Here is a 24,623-nt window from a genome sequence, read left to right as displayed (position 1 = left end):
TAGCCTATTGTATTTTAATTCTACAAATATGACATAATGACAGTGATTATCTGCAATAAATAGGGGCACCTCTCCTCCAGCAAAACCAGTCTTGCCCTGAGGAAGGACATTGTACCATCAAAATTTTGACTTTTTGTAGTTTATATTATTGCCTTTACAAATGTCTGCTCGTGTCTGTGTATGTGCGGATGGATATGTGTGTGTGTGCGAGTGTATACCTGTCCTTTTTTCCCCCAAGGTAAGTCTTTCCGCTCCCGGGATTGGAATGACTCCTTACCCTCTCCCTTAAAACCCACATTTCATCGTTCCCTCTCCTTCCCTCTTTCCTGACGAAGCAACCATTGGTTGCGAAAGCTAGAATTTTGTGTGTATGTTTGTGTTTGTTTGTGTGTGTGTCGACCTGCCAGCACTTTCATTTGGTAAGTCACATCATCTTTGTTTTTAGTTATATTCAAGTTATTTACACAATCATGCAGCACAACACTCAGAAGAACTTTAATCATAAAATGTAATGTATTGTGCATAAATAGACAGAAAACCCCGTAGCTTTGCAATTACACAATTGCTGAAAATCACTGGAAGTAGTCACATCCATGAAATATCTGCAAGTATATGTACAGAATGACTTACAGTGGAATGAGTACAAAAAACAAATCATTGGAAATTCATATATGATAGAATGAGTAAAGAAATTAGCCACACTGACTAAGAATTATTTAATGGGGGTCCTCTATGTGCTCAACTGATACAATGTCTACATGACATTATGAATGAGAAGACTGTTCCACAACTGTTTATATTTTTCACAAGTATTTTATAGTGCAGATGATTATATGACTAAATAAAGTGACACAATCATAAAACCAGAGAGTGACAGAGTTTAGGAGCAGAGAGTGGGGGGATAAAAAGGCAGTTGACTAAATAAAGAAATTCTGCCAATGTGAAAAAGAAAGGTTGGTTCACTGAGGTTATGCCCTGGAGGGTAGAAAGAAGTGGGGATATATTCAGGAAGGATGATCCATATGGCCCATGTGGTGGAAAAGGCACTCAGGTCTCTTCATTTATACTGTAAAGCATTGACAGCAATTGGGTACTTTATCTCTAGAAGAGTGATAGTTCTTCTGTGTCCATTCATGCATTCAGGCAGTCAGGCAGTTTAGTGCCATCACTCTGTACAAAAAACTTTGTATTGAACATACATTTTTGTCAGTCAATACGGTATGCATGGCTTCACGTGTTGTTCTGCATTTGATGTGTTGGACTATTAAGGGGGGAGTGGAGGCTGAAATGAGTGGTAGTCACAGGATAATAGAGCAGGTTTTACTTGTATATTACTTAAATTATCTCTACTATAGAGGCTACATATTAAGATTTAAGGGTAAGCTGCTGACTGGTTTCCCATATCAAGTATACACTCTGTGCATAATGTAATCTTATGAGCCCCAATAAAAGTAAGTTAATTAATCAGTTGAGTAGCTATATATTGTTAAGTTACTTTAAATGGAAAGTTGTGAGTTAAAGTAGAAATTACAATTGGAGGATAAACTGTACCACAATCTGAATCTGACATCGGATTTTGTTTCATGTGTTACAGAATACAAAACAGGGCTATTTTTTTCTTTTTTTAAAGAAATTATCAGAATAAACATGTGGAATGAAGAAATGTCCACACCTCAAAATTCTAAGCAGATCTTACACTTACTAATATTTCTCGTCTTACCTGGTTGAAATCTAGAGAGAACATTAAACTTACATTATTAACATCTTTCAGAATGTGTAGGACAAAATTTAAACTGAAACAATGAAATTGTTATACATGCAAATTTATGTAATTTTATAAACATTTTCCTATACAGTCATTCACACAGATTCATTAGTCAATGTTCTTCTTATTGATTTGAGGAAGTAGCTACAGCTAGACAACATTTTACGAAAGTAAAACAGTTGCAGACAAAGCACTGGAAAACAATGGATAAAATTAAATTTTATTATCATACTTGAGATTATTTCAAATAATCCATTTTGCTAACAGAATGGAAGAATACTGTAGATGCTGTAAAGAACTTTGTTGAAAAAATGAGTACCTCACTAGACAAGAATAACAAAGGAACAGAAATCTTTTGTGACATGATAATGGCCTGTCACTAGGTAAACCATACCTTGCTAATCTACACGCTATGTTAAGTATCAGATTACAAGTTGTATCCTACTTTAAGCATAAAATAAAGAGGGAAAAAAGTAAGTATTTCTTCAATAGCAGTAAACTGTTCTTAACAATAAAGTACATGATTTTCCCATCAATATACACTCTTCATAAGTTCTGTTTGCCAACAATACATGCGCATTCATTGAACATTGTGAAGCAGAGAAAAATTCCGTGAGTGCACTAACACACATGATAACTTAAAACATAGTTCCAGCTATATGGTTTGACCCTCAACATTTTGAAAGTGCATTTTGTACTATTCAGGATCCAACGGTCAAAATGCCAGGAAATAAAAATAAGCTTCAGAAATAGGAAGATAATGAAAGTGAATCCATCAGATTTGTAGGACTAAATCCAGATAAGAATTTAAACTGGAATATGCATCATGTGTACTTAAGTTGTGCAGTGTTACATTTGCATTGCAAATATTATCCTAAGCCACTGACATGGACACTTAAAGATTGAATACCAGAGATATTTTGAATCAGTAGTGAGATATGACATTGTTTTTTGAGGAAGTTCTAGCAAAAAGTTTTGCATCACCTCGGTTCCGAGAGTCCCAGAAGCTGTACAGAAAATTGGAATAGAGATCAACATAAACATCATTTCTGCCCTTTTTATTGTTCATGAAAACCACACATTGCAAGTTGTACTACCATACAGTGAGACCTTCATAGGTGGTGGTCCAGATTGCTATACACACCAGTACCTCTAATACCCAGTAGCATGCCTCTTGCATTGATGTATGCCTGTATTTGTCATGGCATAATATCCACAAGTTCATCAAAGCACTGTTGGCCTATAGTGTCCCACTCCTCAACGGTGGTTCGGTGTAGGTACCTCAGAGAGGTTGGTGGGTCACGTTGTTCACAAACAGCCATTTCCAATCGATCCCAGGCATGTTTGATAGGGTTCATGTCTGGAGAACATGTTGGCGACTCTAGTCAAGCGATGTCATCATTTTGAAGGAAGTCATTCACAAGATGTGCACTATGGGGCCAAAAAGTGTTGTCCATGAAGACGAATGCCTCGCCAATATGCTTCTGATATGGTTGCACTATCGGTTGGAGGATGGTATTCATGTATCATACAGCCATTATGGCACCTTCCATGACCACCAGTGGCATAGGCTGGCCCCACAAATGCCACCCCAAAACAGCAGGGAACATACACATTCTGCAGTCACTGAACGGTGTGTCGAGTGGCATTCAGCCTGACCAGGTAGCCTCCAAACACATCTCTGACGATTGTGTGGTTGAAGGCATATGCAACAGTCACTGGTGAAGAGAACATGATGGCAATCCTGAGCGGTCCATTCAGCATGGTTTTGGGCCCATCTGTACCCCACTGCATGGTGTTGTGGTTGCAAAGATGGTCCTCAACATGGGCTTTGGGATTGAAGTTGCACATCATGCAGCCTATTGTACATGTTTGAGTATAACACAACATCCAGTGGCTGCATGAACAGCATTATTCAACATGGTGGCATTGCTGTCAGGGTTCCTCCGAGCCATAATCCATAGATAGTAGCCATCCACTGCAGCAGTAGCCCTTGAGCAGTGTGAGCGAGGCATGTCACTGACAGTTCCTGTGTGTCTGTAGCTCCTCCATGTCTCAACAACGTCACTTTGGTTCACTCCAAGACACCTGGACACTTCCCTCATTGAGAGCCCTTCCTGGCACAAAGTAACAATGCGGACACGATCGAACCACGGTATTGACCGTCTAGGCATGGTTGAACTACAGACAACATGAGCCGTGTACCTCCTTCCTGGTGGAATGACTGGAACTGATCAGCTGTCAGACCCCCCTCTGTCTAACAGGTGCTGCTCATGCATGGTTGTTTACATCTTTGGGTGGGTTTAGTCACATCTCTGAACAGTCAAAGGGACTGTGTCTGTGATACTATATCCACAGTCAACATCTATCTTCAGGAGTTCTGGGAACAAGGGTGATGCAAAACCTTTTTTTATGTGTGTATCTTGTATACTTAAGCTCCAGAACAAAATGATCAGAAACAGGTTTGCTGAAAATGTTGTTTATTATTTGAAACCTCAAACTTGCATCAGTCCCCTCCCTCTAAACACATATATGTTACCATTTTTTTTTCTTTTTACTTAGTAACCCAAAATAATTCATGGAAATCATTTTGTTCATTGATATATCACAAGAAATAAAGATAATTTTACACTATCTGTTAATCAATTAAAATTATGTGCTCAGATTATGCAATGTATGGGTATGAAAATCTTTGACATGCTAAAAGATAAGATGTTTCTGAATATGAAGTCATGTGTATTGAAAAATAAGCTAACTGATAATCTAGAAAAGGGATGTTTCCACTCAATGGAAGAACTGATAATTTAATTGGGATGTCACTGATTATTATCATTAATATTCTGTTACTATAAGTTTGTATTCTCACTGTCATGCTGATGGAACAAAGTCTCTGAAACGCATTGTAAATCAGAAAACTTTAAATTTAGTGACTGATTATGTTGCATCTTATCCATATCTTAGGCAGTCACAGAAACAGCTTACCAAATATTTGTAGATATACTGGACTGTAGAAAGAAAGTTGCAAAAACAAAGAGATCTATATCACACAGTATTAAATCTGATTGAACAGTGTGATTTAAATTGGACAAGAACATATTTTGCAAAAATAAGTAACTGAATAGTTTTAAAAGATAGGCATGTTATTAACTGAAAATTCAGAAAGTAACATGAAGCTGCACTCTCAAAGAGAACTCTTCATTATGAGCTGTTTAAGTGATATGCTCCATAGAGCATATGGAATTACCTGTAGGTATCAAGTATGCAGAGCCATTTTTCTCCCCCTGCATATGAAATGTTGACAGTATTTACAAAACAGTGTGCAATTTCGTAAGCTATGGAATGAACCTATTTTACTTATCAGTTTGAATATTTCACTGTCACAAATCCTCATCAGCTATCTATATCCACACCCACACCCGGAACACCATTGTGAAATGCATGACAATAGGTATTTCTCATCGTACCTCTACTGGTATCTTAGACAATGTAAAAAAAATTTAAAACATTTCTCAGATCCATAAATGACAAATAGTTAAGCTGAAATAAGCCAAAAGGTAATTTAATCAAAACCTAGCATTTTAGTGGCTTAGTGTAAAATATAGCTTTATCATCTTGCATTTAAATTACATCAGTAGAGGTCAATTTGCTTTTTAAAACAGTGTCCTACTTGTTCCTCTGAGTGCTGTAAGTTCTACTGATAAAATATGATGACATATTTTTGTGCCAATATCTCATGAGCATTAATTCATATTTCATTATAATGTCTCCCTACTTTACTGTACTTACCGGTAGGAATCGTTTTCCCAGTAATCTTGTCACACCAACCCGCATAGTATCGAAGAGTAGTAGCTGAAGAAGTTGCTTCATAAAAGGAACCATAAAAGAGTTTGCCTCCCTCCAATGTTAACAAATTTGCTATCTGTTGTGCATCTCTCTCAATTAAGTCAGCCAACTGAAATGAGAATATTAGTGTTTTTTCTATTGAATAATTTACTTGATAATGAAAAGCAATACAATTGCCTGAATAAGATTTGAACACAACCACGCTTTATTAGATGCAGTTGAAATGAAAGTACTGTACGCTTGCCTTCCTCTGACCTTAGAAATGGCTCACCATTGTAAATGGAAAATATGGGATCGAACACATAAGGCAAACTCAGAATCACAGCATTACTAAAGTTAGAAAGAAGCTTTTATCAGTGATGACTGATATACACCCTTTGAAATTCTGAAGTTATGAGAGATAAAATACAGGAAGCTAAAGATGATTTACAAACTGTAGAGAAAGCACACCACAGACCTTAATTGAGGAGAAGTGAGATGGTGAAGTAGCCCATCCCTCCTTGTCACTCAATGCAAGCACACGGTAAGCAGTAATGGAAGCAGAAATTTAGAAATGAAACTGAAGAAAAGGGAGAAGAAATAATATCATTAAGGTTTGTCAATGACATCATTATTCAGTCAGAGACAGTGTATAATAAGCCTAAATAAATCACTACAATACTAACCATTACTATGTGTACTGCAATATGTGTTGCGTCTTGAGCTCCAATACTGTAACTGTTGGTAGGGCCGATATTTGGCAGCGACATGATAGGCGCTAGGGAGGGATGTTTCCAAGATTGTCATAAAGCATGTGTTTGGCTGTTTCATATTTCTTGTTAACTGGTCAGTTGTGATTTAAAAATAAATTTTAATAACTTGACGAAATCACAGTTTTAACCTTTAAAAAGCATCAGACACAGACACCCCCCGCCAAAGATGATTTAAAAAATGTTAATTTTTTAAGCCAAGAAGATGTTTGTCTGAAAAATCTATAATGATTTTAGTAGTAGATAGTTACACAAAAAAATGTCAAATTGCAAAACAAAATAACAAAAAAACTTTGCATCAATTATATATTTCTGTGCACATTTAAAATGTATATGATCAATGCATGATTTACACTAATCTGGTGGTATTTGAAAGGCGAAAATCTCTCCTTGGAAATTTTATAATGAACTCTTTCAGACAGTGTAACTTTTAGCAAGATCAGCTACGTTTCATCTTCACTTACTTTCTTTGTAGGCTTTGATAGCAACTTAACTCGTATAAGACTCTGGTATATTGTTCTTTGCAGCTAAAGCTTGTTTATTTTTCTCTGTCCTATTTGCAAATGTCTTTTAGTTTACTTTTAATTTGGGCAATGGATAAAGTTAGGATAACATATAACAAATATTTTATATTAACAATCATCACAGATTAGCTGTATTTATCTTAACTTGCCTTATTCATTAGCTTTGCTCGTGCTGAAGCATCCATTTCTCTCCACACAGACCCTCTTTTGAAGGCAGCCTTGGCTGCAGCTACTGCCTTGTCCACATCAGCCTGTAATAGCCAACATTCTCATTTCAGATTTACTATGTGGACTGAGCTTACAGCAATGCTGTGTGTGTGTGTGTGTGTGTGTGTGTGTGTGTGTGTGTGTGTGTGTGCCACCCATGTAACGTGAGTTAAATCAATATTTTGAACCAATTGTATGACTGTGTGAATTATTGTGTTTGCAGTCATTACTTAGAGCCATGCACATACACATACAGCAAACACACACACACACACAGTTGCTACAGCAAACCTTCCTGTTTTATCTGTTAATAACAGGACCAAAATACATGACAAAATAATTACATATTAATTAAGGAAACATTCCAGTTTGACCATTGAAAGTACACTTAAAGAGCATCTCTGGTCCAAAGAATGAATACAATCAATAACGTGATACTACCATTTTTAAATCAGTAGAAATATTTTCTATTAATCTTAAAATATCCAGCTTGTGTCTTCATTGATACTACTGTGTATTAGGCTTCAGAGGTATGCAACAAACAGAAAATGAGGCTGCCATACAAAGGTAAAGTCACTCAGTTCCGAGCAGCAGCCTCCAGATGCCGCTCATAAATCGGGACCACTTTCTGCTTCCACACCACGTCCAGCAGTATATCATACTCATCTGCTGAGGGTGTTGCCAGGTGGCATAGTGAGTGCTCTCAACTGGGGCTACATTGCTTCAACCTAGTACTAGCAGAAAAGTGTATCCTTCTACCAACAGGAAGAGAAGACAATATGCTGCAGACATTGTGCAGTCAGATGACAGCAGCCAGCTCTGAACAGTTCCTGCAATTATGCTGCAGGACACACTTCTACGAGTTCTGTTCTGAAAACTACATTCTGACTTAGCAGTCATTGTTTACAGAGAATTAGGACAGCTGAATGAGTGTCTGCATAATACTTTGACAATATCATAGACAACCAAGAGACAGCCAAGTTAATTAGATTTCACTGTATTAGCTGCCATGTATCAAACTGTTAACAAAATTACTAAGTAAATTGTGTGATCCCAATATTAATAATTGTTATAGGTTATTTCATATTTTGTAGCCATGTTTCTATTCTAGTGCAACACTATCAAGCAGGCATATGCCATGCTTTAATGAACTATAGCAGAAACAAGTTTTCTGCTACCAAGGATGTTTGGGCTGAATTACTAGTAACAATCAGTTAAAACACCCACCAGCTAGCATGATAACTGAAGACTATAAAGTACAACATTTATTAATAGTAATATATAATACTAATTATCCTCACCATATCTAGCTCAAGTGATGTGAATTCCTGGATGAACAATGCTGTATTGAGGAACTGCTGAAAGTCTAAACTCCCTAGAATGTTTTGTTCATTATTTTTTACTATTCTACAATTTTTAAAGGAGAGAATAATTCAGTCTCCAAAACAGTTTACTTAGTGTTTTTCGTTTCCTTTGGAAAAAAAACAGCTCAATTTGTTTCCTTCCCAAGCACAATGTGGCATGATAGACATCATGAGCACATTACTCTCAGGTGCCATGTAAATTCTAATGAAAGGGAATGTAACCACTTACCTTATCTCCTTCTGAAACTTCAGCAATCTTCTGTCCTGTGGCAGGATTTATAACAGGAAACTTTTTTCCAGAGGCTGAATCAACAAATTCATTGTTTATAAAAAGCTGCAATTGGAAAAGAATTTAGATAAGTTTTGTGCACTGTGTTAAACATACAGGAAATTCTATATAAATAAGGACTATGGATCTAGGCAGGTAACAACAGAATATTTTACACTGGTTTCAAACTTCTATAGACAAATTCATTTCCCTACAGTCCATCTTGAGTATGTTCCGTACCTAATTAATGAACAGTACAGCAAAACACATGACACTCACTGTCTGCAACAGCACACTGACCATTTCAATTCTCCCTCATAGCACTAGTTTTCTTGAACTTCTTATCCTTCAGTATATCCTCCCATCCCTCCACCGTCATTGATTTAGATTCTGCTAGCCTAACCTCCTCTCACCACCACTTAATTACCTCCTTGGTGTTTGCTTGATTTCTACCTTCTTTCATTAATCTCCCCAAAGACATTTCCTCTGTCCTCTCGATTTATCATATTTTCTCCCTTTTCTTTGTGCTGCTATCACTCCCTTAACCGTAGTTGGCACTGTACTTATAAATTCACAATGTTGAGGTCCAACACTCTCTTATAAATCACTTCCTCCTTCATCCCAGAAGAAGCAACCTGAGGCTCTCAAAGCTAGGTGTCTTGTTATTTGTTTTTTGTGCATTTCTAACAGCTGTACTGGAAATTGCACCAGTTGACAGTACGTAATAGCCAACATATAAACCTATTTGAATTTAATGACATTTTCTGCATTTAATTTTCTTTTTTATGCAATTAACTCCCTTAATTTATTTATTCATAATGTTCCATGAACCCCATCACTAAGGACAGTTATCTGGAATATGGTAGGAGTCAAGGTGTACCTCAACAAGGACTTCAAAACTTACTCTATTTATTGTATTAGTAATAAAGCATCACTATACTACTATATACTATTCATTCATTTTGATTTTAAATTTGATGGAGTAAAAATACAAAGAAATCCACTAACTTGATCAATGTTACTGCTTTCATGACTATACTAAATATCAGCTACTTTACTATGTTTGTATCTGTTTTCAACTGCTATGATATGTTATTATAATCTGTTGACAGCTGCTATGTGCTCTGTATCTCTTTACATACTGTTTTCAACCATCAAATTTACCACCTGTGTAATAAAGTGCTGTCAGAACAGAAAGTATTCCAATCACCAATAAATAAGAATTAAAAATGTGCTCTTGTGAGCTTAATATTTACACCATCCTACTGATATTTATCAAAGTTTAGCAATTACATATACAGTGTAAAAACAGAATCCTGTTTATAACATATATTACTGCTTGTCATACACTTGATAGGAATCTTCACCCATGAATCTATATATTAACTTGTAAGAGTGGCTAATAATATATGTTTTTGAAATTATGTGGAATTTGTAGTGCTTTATAGTTTACTGCTTTATGCCTGATGGGATCTAGTTACCTCCAGAATACCTTGACCCCAACAAGAAGCCAGATCAAAGAACACAGTCAACTGAACTTTTTTTGTATATTGTAGGTCTATTTGTTTCAGCCATATAAAACTTAACAGGAGCTCAGAACATAATTTATAATCAGGTGCAACAATTCTTAAAAAGGAAACTGAGAGTCTTCAGACATTTCCAAAAAATTAAAAGAAATATGTAGACTGCTAATACTATAAATCTCTCTGAGCTATATCTGAAACAATTTTCACAGTTAAAACGGCTCCATTTGTTTTAGAATATTATTTGAGAAATAAGAATCAATGTACTTCAAAGAATTTTGAATATTGCTAAAATCATAACATCCACCCATTTGTTGTTTATGAAAAATATGGTAATGCTTACAAAGCTTTCAATGTACATCTGAGTCCATCATGCTGATGTTATTTGTTATGCATTGAGGAATTCCCATACACTGTGATTTATTATTATTATCATTATTATTGTGTTTGCGTCTAATATTTTTGATGTAATGTATGAACAAAATAAGTTCACATCAGCAGGGATTTCCACTCTTATTGTGTTTTCTCCATCGCAAATAGAATAAATTTCTGTTCTTTAAATAGAACTGGCCTTCTCAATCCTATTCCTCTGATTTTTGATTATTGTAATTTATTTGGCCCAGTATGTAAGGACAAAGGAAAATGTATACAACTAGATAACTAGGTCATTTTACAATTTTCTTTTTTGAAGCAATACTTTTTTGCTGATTATGATTTAATAGTTTCAGTTATATTTTGAGTATACAAGGTACTGAGTATTTTGACCTCATTTATTGTTGATATACACAGTCCAACATTAATAATAGTTAGTTGCTAGTTATTTTGTTAACAATATTTTTCTCAGTGTTTTAAGATATGTTTTGCATTGTTTAACACCTTAAAGACCCCCAACTTAGACATTACCTACAGAGTACATTGAGTGAATGAACTGTAAAGAACTAATAGTCATATGCAATCTATGTCCAAGTAAATTTATAACTACTTTAGTTCTGTAAGCTTCAAAATTCATACTCAACTTTGTTTATAAATAGTGCTATTCCCTTGTAAGATGTAGTTTCCTCTCTTGCATTTTTATTAGCCATTAATTCTCTGGTAATAGGAATCCCTCTCATAGGTTAGAGAATGGATATTAGGTGTAGATAATGAAATAACAGGCCACCATTTGTCGGTGGCAATTCTTGCGGACAGACAGCTTGTTGGTTGTCATGCCGACATATAATGCAGCAGAGTGGTTGCAGCTCAGCTTGTAGATCACATGACTGATTTCACAGGTAGCCCTCACTGAAGTCTTCACAGACCTAATTATCCTCCCGACATTGTACAAAAACATATCTCCCATTCCTTATCTTTCCAGTCTCCCACCACCTCCCAGAGTCTCACAGTCCGGCCACCGAGTAGTATTCCGCTTGTAACTCAGTACCACCCAGGACTGGAGCAACTGAATTACATTCTCCACCAAGGTTTCAACTACCCCTCATCGTTCCCTGATCCTACCCACCCCTCCCACACTGTTATTCCGCCATCCACCAAACCTACATGATATACTCGTCCATCCCTACACAACCCCTGCTGGCAAGCCATTACCTCATAGCTCATACCGCTGTAATAGACCTAGATGCAAGACCTGTCCTATACATCCTCCCACCACCACCTACTCCAGTCCAGTCACAAACATCACCTATCCCAGTAAAGGCCAGTCATGTGATCTACAAGCTGAGCTACAAACAATGTGATGCATTCCATGTGGACATAACAACCAACAAGGTGTCTGTACACAGGAATGGCCACTGTAAAACTGTGACCACCCTGCTGCTGAGCACGCTGCCAAACAAGACATCTTTCATTTCAACGACTGCTTCACAGCCTGTGCCATTTGGATGCTTCCCACCAACACTAGCGTTTCTGAATTGTGCATGTGGGAACTATCCCTGCAATTCATCTTATGTTTCCATAACCCTCCTGGCCTCAACCTTTGTTAGTCACTGTCCTCCAGCCACTTCCCTGTTCCCATTCCAACACTACACAGCCCTCATTCCACCAACACACCACCCAGTCTTTTTACTTCTCTCCTTTGCCGCTACCCCCCTCCCCTCCCCACCTCTCCCCTGCCCACCGTCTAACCCACAGCACTTCACTGTCCACCATCTCTACCCTACTATACTTCCTCTTCCCCACCCCAGCCTCGTCATTATCCCCACCCAGTCGCCACTCTCATCATCCACTGGTGCTGCTGCTCGCAGTGTGATTTTGGTTGCCTGAGGCTACATTTGTGTATGTGAATTGGATTTGCGTGAGTGTGTGTGTGTGTGTTTTTGTGTGTGTCATCTGTTTTTGTCGAAGGCCTTATTGGCTGAAACCTTTATTTGTGAAAGTCTTTTTGTCGTGCCTATCTGCGACTTAAGCATCTTTGCTATATGGTGAGTAGTAACTTTCCTTTTCATAATATTGTTACATTCCATCCTGGATTTTCCATTGTTTGAATTAATGACATATCTGTTAGTTAAACACTGACTTCCAAAACTATTTACAGCTGACAGAAGTAAGATGGTGGCCATCTATGATAGACTCCAAACTGTTACAACAAAATGCACAAACTGAGTAGAGAAGAACTGCTCCATGCTAAATGTCAGTTCATTATCCAAACTATGCATAGTTTCTTCCACACAAATTCTCATATTATCTACATTTTTCAAGAAGCCACTGCACAACATTACTGCACTTTGTGATAATTGATGATCTTTCTCACATTTAAGCATTGGCTTTGACTAGCTTCTGACTGTTTCTAGTTCTATAGTAACAACCAAAGCCAAGCAACTGAATGCACAGGAAAGGCAGCAGCTTTTAATAGCTAATGATAGTTTAACAGTATGTCCCAGGATTTGTCATGAACCCATTTACTATTCACAGGGAATTCTGTTTCAATGTAATACCCAAACTTATCTCACAGACAAAACTAAGCTTCAAAATGTCACCAGCTGTTCTCCACTTATTTTGCACACCATAAAAAACTGCCCAAGATGACTGATGGCTTGGGTTGTTATTGAAGCTACTACTATACTTCACTTAAACAGCCCCTCTGTCAAGTAAGAACTTAGTCTAAGTCTAGTAGGTTTTGAATGATTTTACATATTTTATGAAATTCTTCACCAGCTCTGATTTTTAATTACTTTCTGTTTTTCCCATAAATTCTCTGTTACTGTGTTGGCTGAGTCATTAGTTATATTTATGCTACCATACACTATGTTTTTCTTTTTTTATGTGAACGTAATTGACAGATAATGATTAGACACAATACATTGGTCAAATTATTTTGAACCATACAGGCCTACAATGTTTATAGCTGAACTTATATCTAAATACAGTTATTTTGGGGCATAATCACAGTAACTCATTTTTAATCAGTAGGGTACTAGTTTTCTACATCAACACATACATACAACCACAAGTTACCATATGGTGTGTGGAAGAAGAAACCCACCACTATTAGTAAGTTCCCTTTCTGTTCCACTCGCAATTTGAGTGAGGGCAAAACGATTGTGTATATAGAGGAAATGGTGGTAATGTGGCCCCTGCAACAAATATGGCCCCCCTTAATATCTTAATAACATTTAGCTGAACTCTAGTGGTGATAGCTGGAACTAGTCTACTAGTATCCTCAGTGGCCTGTAGGAGCACTGGAAGCATGTCAGTACAGTGGTTGAGTGACAGTATGTTTCAAGCTCCTGTTCAGAACTTTCAGAGGTATGTGAATTTCACTTTATTAACGTACCATTGTTGGTTAACACTTAGATGTCAGTGCCATGCATACAACCCAGAAAGTATTGGCAACAGTTTCAAATAGATTAAAAGGTGTGGTATTATTTCGTTTAAGGTGACTGTAATATGGCCCCCATTGGTGCTTGTAATGCGGACCTCGTTGTCCATATTATGAGCAGCCCATAAAATGTTTTTATTTTTGTTTCCAGATGCCTAGGACTAATCTGGCACCTAAACCAACCCCCAAAAGGGAGGTGTGGGATAAAAACAAAATGTGAGAGGCTGTGTCTGCTGCCGTAAGCAAAACGATGGGAGTTAAAAAAGCACCGAAACATTTCACTGTCCCAAAAACAACTCTGTGCTGGTATGTGTATGAGGCTAATACCCCACAGGTGGTAGATGTTGAAACTAGAAAGCTTGGAAGAAAACCAGCTGTACCAGCATGCCTAGAAAATGAACTAGTGGATTCCTTACAGTATATAGGGGCCAAACTCTATGGTTGTACTCATATGGATGTTCGAAAACTTGCCTACCAACTTGCAGTTAGGAATGGAATTGCAACAAACTTCAGAAATGAAATTGCTGGAAGGGCTTGGCCTGACCATTTTCTTCGATGTCATCAAGATAGCCTTTCAATTAGAAAGCCAACCGGAACGTCATATGCTCGAGCAAAAGGCTTTACCCGTGAGAGAATTAACTCATTCTACGACTTGCTGCAAGCTGAATTCCAGAAACATAAATATCCAGAAGATCGAGTATGTCACAACGATGAAAAAGGCCTTAGTGTAGTTCAGACTAAGACACCGCAAGTAATTGCAAGCAGAGGTAAATGCAAAATTTATTCTCTGACTGCTGCAGAGTGCGGGTCTCTAGTAATGGTCATCTGCTCGATAGTGCAGGAGATTCTTATGTTCCCCATGTTCATATTCCTGAGAACAAATATGGCAGACGTTCTTATCTGAGGTCATCAGTCCCCTAGACTTAGAACTACTTAAAGCTAACAAACCTAAGGGCATCACACACAACCATGCCCAAGGCAGGATTCGAACCTGTGACCGTAGCAGCAGCGCGATTCCCAACTGAAGCGCCTAGAACCGTTCGGCCACAGCGGCCGGACATTTTATTGAAAAAACAAAGCCAACAGAGACATCGCTTATACTACTCATCCTTGATGGTCACTTCTCCCATATAAGGAAAACTGATGTGATTGCTGTGGCAAGAAAAAAACTTCATCACCATTTTGTCACTGCCTTCACACATAACACACAACCTGCAACCCCTGGATCATACTTTTACGGGTGCATTTAAGACTCACTACAGTGAGAATATTCGTCTGTGGATGCTCCATGAAGGCAAACTTGTTGGACCCTGTGATATAGCGTCTCTCTTTGGTAAGGCCTACCTCCAGGTGTACAACCGGCATTAATGCAGTAAATGGGTTTAGGGTAACAGGAATTTATCCCTTAGAAAGAAAGAAATTTCGAGATGATGAATTCATCGCTGGGGAAGAAGTCCCGATTCCTGCGTCTGCCGACCTACCGAAACAACAGGAACCCAAAAAGAGAGTTCAGACTGAAGAGGACCTTGATGCTATTGAAATTGATGTCCATGGGCGTATTAAAATTGCATTTGGTGAGTCTCCAAGGGATATCCATCCCATATGTGAGAAGATGAAAACATCGTCTCGTGGGCGAAAACCATGTGTTGCTAGTCTTGCGACAGGATATCCATATAAAAATGAATTAGAAGCTTACATAGAAGAGAAAAACTGGAGCTAATCTTCGTGGCCCTGGACGCGGTCGACGGAAGTTAGCATCTATCAAAAGGAACTTGAGTTATATCACAGACATCTTAGTCTGGAACCCAAACCCAAACTCGTAGTAGAAGGCTTGGTGAATATGGTCGTGCAAGAGGCGTTAGTAAGAATAGTCGACAGTTAAAGAAAACTTTGATTAAGAAAGAAAAAATGGACAGTGATGACTAACTAACAATAGTCGACAGATAAAGAAAACTGATTAAGCAAGAAAAAAATGGAAAGTGATGACTCAGATTGTGTTGACGATGACGTCTTGGGGCTCTCAACTGGTTCTGGTCATTCTCCGTGTGACCTTCCGGTTGGTCAACGCCAGCCAGATAATCTTTGCCTATTCTGTGACGGGAAGTTTTCATATGATGTTCGTGGCGAATTATTGGTGCAATGCCTAATGTGCTCTTTACGGACTCACAACAAATGCATGGGGGCAGAGAAAGAGGACTATGTTTGTTACTTCTGTCGCTAGTGCTGTGCTACTTTGTACTTTTATGGTTTTATATTTCATAATAAATACGTATTTTAATTAAAAAGCAATTCTTCGTTTTTCTTGCAGCAAAAAATCCTTAAAATATACTGGGGAGTCCATATTAACAAACACCATGGGGGCCATATTAAGTGCACATCTCGTTTGCTGTCAAATTTATCATCTTTGCGAAACAAAATTATAATAAATGTATTCTGACATTTAATGAATTTAATCAATATAATGTCTTAGTTAACTGTCAGTAGAGTTTAACTATATCAACTAAGGTACTATTATTGTATTAATGTACAATATTTTATTAAAAAATATACTGGGGTCCATATTACCACCACTTCCTCTACATTCGTACCACTGCTACTTTTTCTAATATTATTTTCACAGTTCTTACGCGAAATGTACGTTGGCGATAGTAGAATCGTCCTGCAGTCAGCCCCAAGTGTCGGCTCTCTAAATTTTCTCAATAATGGTCCTCAAAAATAACGGCATCTTCCCTCCAGTAATTCACATTTCGAGTTGCCGGAATGCCCCTGTAATACTTGAGTTTTGTTTGAAACCACCGGTAACAAATCTGGCAGCCCGCCTATGAATTCCTTCGATTTTCCTAAAATTCTACCAATAAATCTAAGTTGACCATTCGCCTTCTCTACTACAGTCCTTACATGCTCTTTTCAATTCATATTGCTTTGGAACGTTGCGCCTTTATATTTAATCGACATGCCTTGGTCAAGCAGCACACTTCTAATATTGTATTCGAACATTATGGATCCGTTTTTCCTGCACATCTGCATTAACTTACAAATTTTGGTCATACACTGGCCATTTTCAAAAGCCCCACAAATTAAGCAGCAAGTACTGAACAGAGAGTACATAACATGCATTCAACCACGATATCATGTGCACGTTGTTCTTCATATGATGTAAGACTTGTGGTCACAATAAAAACCATGTTCCAGTGGTTGTGTCCTTCAAACATAAACGAAATTAGATAGTTAATGTTAAACACATTTCACCATAGATATACAATTGTTTTACTTCTAACTCAATGAAATTAGCTGGGTTCGAAAACAAGTTGCTGAAGACAGTTACATTGTGTCTTTCACCATTGCTGGGCGCTAACTATTAGAAATAAAGCAAAGCTGGGTGTCAGTGACCTTAGGTATTTTCAACTAATGTATTTTGGACTATAACATTTATATGAAGTCAGCAGTATAATCTTAACTAGCTACAGTAGAGTCGGCGAAATAGCTTTCAGCTTCGAAGCACAAATACCTGCAGGCGAAACGATGGTCTTCTGTAGAACTGCAACAACAGTGAGGTGTCGCTATAGGTAATTGCGAATTCGTGCTACGTGATTGGTTGAGGTAGACGCGCCAAACTGTTGTTCCAAGCCCTCAGTAACTGGCAGTGATTTTCTTTCATCGTCTCTGTTTATAGCAGCAAACACAAACACATTGCTGTTGAGGTTAAAAACTGTATTTTTTCTGTTTCTTGAATCCACCTTCAGTGATGACCCAGGTAACATACCGTTACTACAAACTGTGTACTATAAAACACCAAAATTAAGGGAAATCTGGACAGAGGCAGATGCATAACAGGCGGTCAGTCTGCTATCTCGCCATCCTTGAATGGGTTGTAGATACAATGTTAAATCCTAATCTTCCTTGCTTCCTACCAAGAATGGAATGGGAAAAGTAGCTGATTATGCTGGTACATAGTGTTCTCTCCATAGGTACAATATGGAGTCTGCAGAGTAAAAAAGTATATTCAGCTGTAAAAAGACTGAGTTAACTAATGAAATGATTTTAAAGGATTTAACATCTCTGAAGATTTTGCTACTGAAAGTTCCGTTTAAAGGAGATTAAAAAAATTGAAAAGAAATAACGTTAGCAAAGCCTGAGTAGTCATTACAGCAAACCAGGGAAAATTCTCTGTTGTCTGTCTTTTCATTTGTTGCCTTCCAAACATTTTTTTCCGCTTCCAGAACAATTTCGGCGTAGTGCATTAGGATACTTCAAAATTTAACATAAATTGGACATTCGCCTTCTCATCTTTAATTTGCTTTGATTTGTGACATTGTCCTAATGCTTGCTGGTCGCTCGTATGTCTTATTGAGCTGCTCTACCCTCGAATGTAGTAGGGCCTACAGAATGACGCGAAACAGATCCACTCCTTTCAGTTCTGTTCTCACTGATGCGTCCTCTACAATGCTTTTTGGGACACGTTGACTGATAATGACATTTTCTGTTTACTCCTTGTGTTACTGTTATTGTGCGGTTGTCAAGCATTCATATGCATGCACTTATAATAGTGCATGTACTTATTTTCATTAAATAAGCTTCCCTTTACAAAGGTTTTCACGTTAATTATGCCGAATTAAAAATGTTCAACAAAAAGTATGGGCCCAAGACGTTTCATAGATGTTAAAAATAGAAGTACTGCGTGGAAATCCAGAGTCAGTAAAGTTACATGAGTGCCGAGTTTATTTTTTACTTTATTTTCGTCAGTTGATCGATCGCACGCACAGGCCGCCGTTTATTTTAACGTTCAGACCTAAAAATGAGTGCTACAACCTCATATAGACTCCCAGTATTTGAAAAGTTGCTCGGGGAGGAAAATTATTCGATGTGGAAATCTGACATGAAGGCATAACTTAGTCCGTTACGAAGTGTGAGATGTTATAGAGTACTTTCCTGGGATCCGACGAAAGTGGACGATTTTTGGAAGAAAAGAGACAAAAAATCGCATTCCCGATTTTCACTCTTCATGGACAAGACAAATTATTCCCACATACGGGACAAGAATACGGCAGCAGTAGCTTGAACAGTTTTGGCAAAATCACTTGAAGACTCTGGCTCGCTTAGAACATTAAGCACAACCAAATTAGATAACTAAGTCGGTAGACGAATACTGCGATCAGATCATAACGACCCTGAGAGTGAAGAGTGGTTAGGAATTTTGCTCCTGGCTGGATTACCCGATTGTTATCAACTTATGATTATGGCACTTGAAAACTTGTGGCGCACGTACCTCCGGAGATTCTATCAAAGTAAAACTACTACACAATTCCCAAACGTGAAGAATCAAATGGGAATGAAAAACTGGCGTTCTCTCTCAATGAACTATGTCATACAGAACGCGTTATTAAATGCTCCAGGTGCAACAAATAGAATCATGCTGTAAAATATTGTTCCAGCAGGGAGTGGCGGGGGATAAAAGGTCGGTTGACTTAATAATGAAATTCTTCTAATGGAAAAAAAGGGAGATTGGTTAACTGAGGTTATGCCCAGGAGAGTAGCAAGAAGTGGGAATATGTTCAGGGAGGATGATCCATATGTCCCATGTGGTGGAAAAGGCACTAAGGTCTCTTGATTTATACTGTAGAGCATTGACAGCAACCGGGTACTGGGTGTCTGCGAGAGTGATAGTTCTTTTGTTTCCATTCATGAATTCAGCCAGTTTAGTGTAGTCACTCTGTATAAAAAACTGTGCATTGAACACACGTTTTTGTCAGTCAATGTGCATGGCTTCACACGATTTGATGTGTTGGACTATGAAGTGGCAAGCGGAGACTGATGGAAGTCACAAGGTAATAGATCAGGTTTTACTTGTAAATTACTTAAATTATTTCCTTTAAGTTGCACTACAGATGCTGCATATTGAGATTTCAGGGTAATTAAAATTTGGTGGTCAGATTTTACAACGTATGGTAATGAACAGGCTAAAAGGTAAGGTGATTCTGAATATGAAATCATGTCTATTGAAAAACAAGCTTCTTGAAACGCTAGGAAAGGGATGTTCCTACTCAGTGGAGAACTAATAGTTTAATTGGGATGTCACTGATTATCAGCATTAATATTATGTTAATATAAGTTTTTGTTCTTACAGTCATGTTGATGGAACAAAGCCTGTGAAATACACTGTAAATCAAAAAAACTTTATATTTAGTGACTGCTTATGTTGCATCTTAGATGGTCACAGAAACAGTCCACGGGTATACCGCCGGTCCATAGTGTCCAACGGGCACAATATTTCGGCGATCAGACATGTAGCCATCGTCAGGTGGGCGTCGGAATCTGTCGTAGCGTCGATGTGCTTGCTACGTCCGCCCTGGTCGCCAGTTCGTATTTCTTGTTGAGAGTCTTCTTAATTACATTCAATGCCGGGTCCCAAGCCACAACTTCAAGTAGTCATTACAGCAAACGCGCGAAAATTCTGTGCTGTCTGCCCTTTCATTTGTTCCTTCTGATCATTTTTACACTACAATGTTTTTTCCCGCTTCCAGAACAACTCCGGCGTATTTTGTTAGTATACTTGAAGATTTAACATAAAATGGATATTTGCCTGCTCTTCTTTAATTTGCTTTGATTTGTTACATTAGCCTACCCACTTACAAGGGAACCTCCCCATCGCACCCACCTCAGATTTAGTTATAAATTGGCACAGTGGATAGGCCTTGATAAACTGAACACAGATCAATTGAGAAAACAGGAAGAAGTTGTGTGGAACTGTGAAAAAATAAGCAAAATATACAAACTGAGTAGTCCATGGGCCACATAGGCAATATCATGGAGAATGTGGGCTCAGGTGCACCGTGGTGCCGTGGTAGCGTGAGCAACTGCGGAACGAGAGGTCCTTCAGTTCAAGTCTTCCCTCTAGTGAAAATTTTACTTTCTTTATTTTTGCATAGTTATTATCTGTCCGTTCGTTCATTGACGTCTCTGTTCGTTCAAGTCTTCCCTCTAGTGAAAATTTTACTTTCTTTATTTTTGCATAGTTATTATCTGTCCGTTCGTTCATTGACGTCTCTGTTCACTGTATAAGTTTAGTGTCTCTGTTTTGCGACCGCATCGCAAAACCGTGCGATTAGTAGACGAAAGGACGTGCCTCTCCAATTGGAACCGAAAACATTTGATCACCAGGTCATAGGTCAACCGATTCCTCCACAGGAAAACACATCTGATATATTCTATACGACACTGGTGACGGCATGTGCGTCACATGACAGGAATATGTTGTCGACCACCTAGCTTGTACACTTGGCGAATGGGTAAAAAGATTCTTCTACCTTGCCCGATTTAGGTTTTCTTGTGGATCTGATAATCACTCCCAAAAAAGTGATGAAAACATAAGAGTTTGTCACATAAACTGAAAATAAAAAATTAAGATTTTTACTCAATGGAAGATTTGAACTGAGGACCTTCCGTTCCGAAGCTGCTGACGCTACCACGAGACCACAACGCTCCTGCCTTCACACTTTCCTTGATGTTACTTATCATCTCATGAACTATTCAGTTTGTATATTTTGCTTATTTTTTCACAGTTCCACTCAACTTCTTCCTGTTTTCTCAATTGATCTGTGTTCAGTTTTTCAAGGCCTATCCACTGTGCCAACTTATAACTAAATCTGAGGGGGGGTGCGATGGGGAGGTTCCCTTGTTAGTAATGCTTGCTGGTCGCTCTTATGTCTTATTGAGCAGCTCTGATCTCGAACATAGTAGGGCCTACAGAATGATGTGAAACAGATGCACTCCTTTAAATTCAGTTCTCACCTACGTGTCCTCTATAATGCTTTTTAGGACATCGGCAGTTTTCTGTTTACTCCTTGTGTTGTTGTTATTGTGTGATTGTCAAGCATCCATATGCGTGTAGTCATAATAGTGCATGCACTTATTTTTATTAAATAAAATTTTCTTTCAAAAAGTTTTTTCACGTTACTTATGCGGTACTAAAAATGCTCAACCAAAGGTATGGTTCAAATGGCTCTGAGCACTATGCGACTTAACTTCTGAGGTCATCAATCGCCTACAACTTAGAACTAATTAAACCTAACTAACCTAAGGACATCACATACATCCATGCCCGAGGCAGGATTCGAACCTGGGACCGTCACGGTCGCTCGGTTCCAGACTGCAGCGCCTAGAACCACACGGCCACGCCGGCCGGCCCAAAGGTATGGGCCCAGGACGTTTCAGAAATGTTACACATAGAAGTAGTGCGTGGAACTCCAGAGTAAGTGAAGTTACATGAGTGCCGACTTTATGTTTTACTTTATTTTCGTCAGTTGATCGCTCGCACATACAGACTGCCGTTTATTTTAACGTCCAGGCCTAAAATGAGTGTTACAACCTCATCTAAACTCCTCCCAGTATTGGAAAAGTTGCTCGGAAAATTATTCGACGTGGAAATCTGAAGTGGAGGCGTAACTTGTCCACGACGAAGTGTGGGATGTTAAAGAGAACCTTCCTTCGGCTGCGACGAAACTGGACGATCTTTGGAAGAAAAGAAAGTCGCATTCCTGGATTGTACTCTTCATGGACAAGACAAATTATGCCCATATATGGAACACGAATACGGCAGCAGAAGCTTGAACGGCCCTGGAAAAGAGCACTTAAGAGTCTAGCTTGCTTAGAACATTAAGCACAACCAAAGTAGGTGATTGCAAGTCGGTAGACGAATACTGCGGTCGAATCATAACGGCCGCTTTTAAATGAAATGAAATGGAGTAACCGGCGACTGAAGAGCTCATAGGAACTTTTCTCCTGGCTGGATAACCCGATCGTTATCAGCCTATGATTATGGCTCTTGAAAACAGTGGCGCAGGTAGCACCGGTGATTCTAATAAAGTAAAACTACTACAAAATGTCAAACCTGAAGAAACAAATGAGAATGAAAAACCGGTGTCATATCTCAATAACTAAGTCATACAGAACGCATTATTAAATGGTACAAGTGCAACAAACAGGACCATACTGCAAAACCTTGTTCTAGCAAGAGCTAAAAAGGAGGAAGGTCGTCAAAATATAACGATAAAGAAAATGTAACCAGAAAACACACAAGAAAGCCTTTCTTGCAGCAGCTTCTTAACAGCCTCAAGAGAGGGGGGGGGGGGGTCTGGTATTTAGATCCTTGTGCCTCGATACATGCGACTAATGATGGAGAGAAGCTTCATAATACCAAGCCACGTATAGCTCAGTGGAAAATGGAGTTCCCGGGAGTGAAGAGCGCATAGGAATCGTTACCAGCCTGATATGGCTCTGGAAAACAGTGGCGCACGTAGCCTCCGAGATTCTATTAAAGTAAAACTACGACAAGATGTCAAACCAGAAGAAAGAAACGGAAATGAGAAATTGGCGCTAAATCCCAATGAACTAAGTCATACAGAACGCATTATTAAATTGTACAAGTGGAACAAACAGAACCTACTGCAAAACACTGTTCTAGCAAGAGTGAAAAAGGAGGATGCTCGTCAAAAAATAACGATAAAGGATATGCAACCAGAAAACAGTCTGAACACAAGAAAGCCTTTCTTGCAGATGATCCTTAAAAGTGACAAGAAAGGGAGGTGTGTTATTTAGATTCTTGTGCCTCGATTGATACGACTGACGATGGAGAGGAGCTTGATAATACCAAAGCTCAGCGATCAGCGTATTAGGTGATGGCCTAATAGCAGAGACCCCTAGATGTTTCCTTCTGGCCTATGCTGTAGAACAGTAGAAGCAGGATAATCTGACGTTCTTTACATCTCAAAACATACCGTGAATTTGCTCTCAGTTAGAAAAGCAGTAAGCAAAGGGCAGTAAGTATTGTTTAATAAAAAGGGTCGACTTATCTACGTTCTACAAGGTGAACTAATTGCCAGATTATCGCCTAAGAATGTTATGTATTGTCTGAATACAGGTAAAATAAGTAGGGGAGTGACTATACAGTTGAACTTCACATTACGAGTCGATGTCAGTTTAAGGGGATGTGTGGGATTTGTAAATTGATATTGGCAGTTTTCTGTTTGCTCCCTGTGGTTTTTGTTACCCTGTGTTCATCAAGCATTCACATGTGTGCAGTCATAATAGTGCACATACTGACTTTCATTAAATAAAACATTTCATTGCCACGCTAAGTGAATTAAAAATGCTCTCGACAGAATATTGTTATTTTTGTTACTTAAAGTGATTTCAAATGATGCACATTACCTGTGTGTATTTGAGTGCTGGAACTTTGTCAGCCATGACGAATAATGAGGGAAGGTGGGACAAAGGATATCACAAATCGGCACAACCTGGCAAGAGAGGCGTACTGACTGCAGACAGATTTCTTGCCTAGTTTATAAAACACTTGGAGTTACGTAATGCCCGTGACAAGCATCATAAAGATAAAAGGAAGTCGGTTCAAAGATAAGTAAACTCTACGTCTGATAGGCCTACAGAGAGAAGTAATCACAAGACACAATGCGTCACAGATGAAGGTCAGCTGCGACTTTTTTCGTCTTCATATGAATTCCACAAGTCACCGTACGGTGCATGGCGAAGGTCATGCAGCAAGTATGGGTAACC

The 24,623-nt window shown here is 38.5% G+C and overlaps 1 protein-coding gene across 1 annotated transcript in view; it reads right to left on the bottom strand.

The window, feature by feature from the left end:
- LOC126244840 (retinal dehydrogenase 2-like) overlaps positions 1-24,385 on the bottom strand; it is a 67,017-nt gene extending 42,632 nt beyond the window's left edge. The window contains exons 1-4 of the mRNA XM_049948269.1: positions 24,264-24,385; positions 8,682-8,786; positions 7,031-7,132; positions 5,552-5,717 (exon numbers count right to left, since the gene is read on the bottom strand). Coding sequence (XP_049804226.1) covers positions 5,552-5,717; positions 7,031-7,132; positions 8,682-8,786; positions 24,264-24,299 — 409 coding nt within the window. The 5' untranslated portion in view covers positions 24,300-24,385. The remainder of the gene's footprint in view (positions 1-5,551; positions 5,718-7,030; positions 7,133-8,681; positions 8,787-24,263) is intronic.
- Positions 24,386-24,623: the final 238 nt, after the last annotated feature.

Source organism: Schistocerca nitens, chromosome 1 (genome assembly GCF_023898315.1).
Source record: "Schistocerca nitens isolate TAMUIC-IGC-003100 chromosome 1, iqSchNite1.1, whole genome shotgun sequence".
NCBI classification, from domain to species: Eukaryota; Metazoa; Arthropoda; class Insecta; order Orthoptera; family Acrididae; genus Schistocerca; species Schistocerca nitens.
Note: the sequence above shows the minus strand (reverse complement) of the source record. Positions and strands in the feature narration are given on the sequence as shown.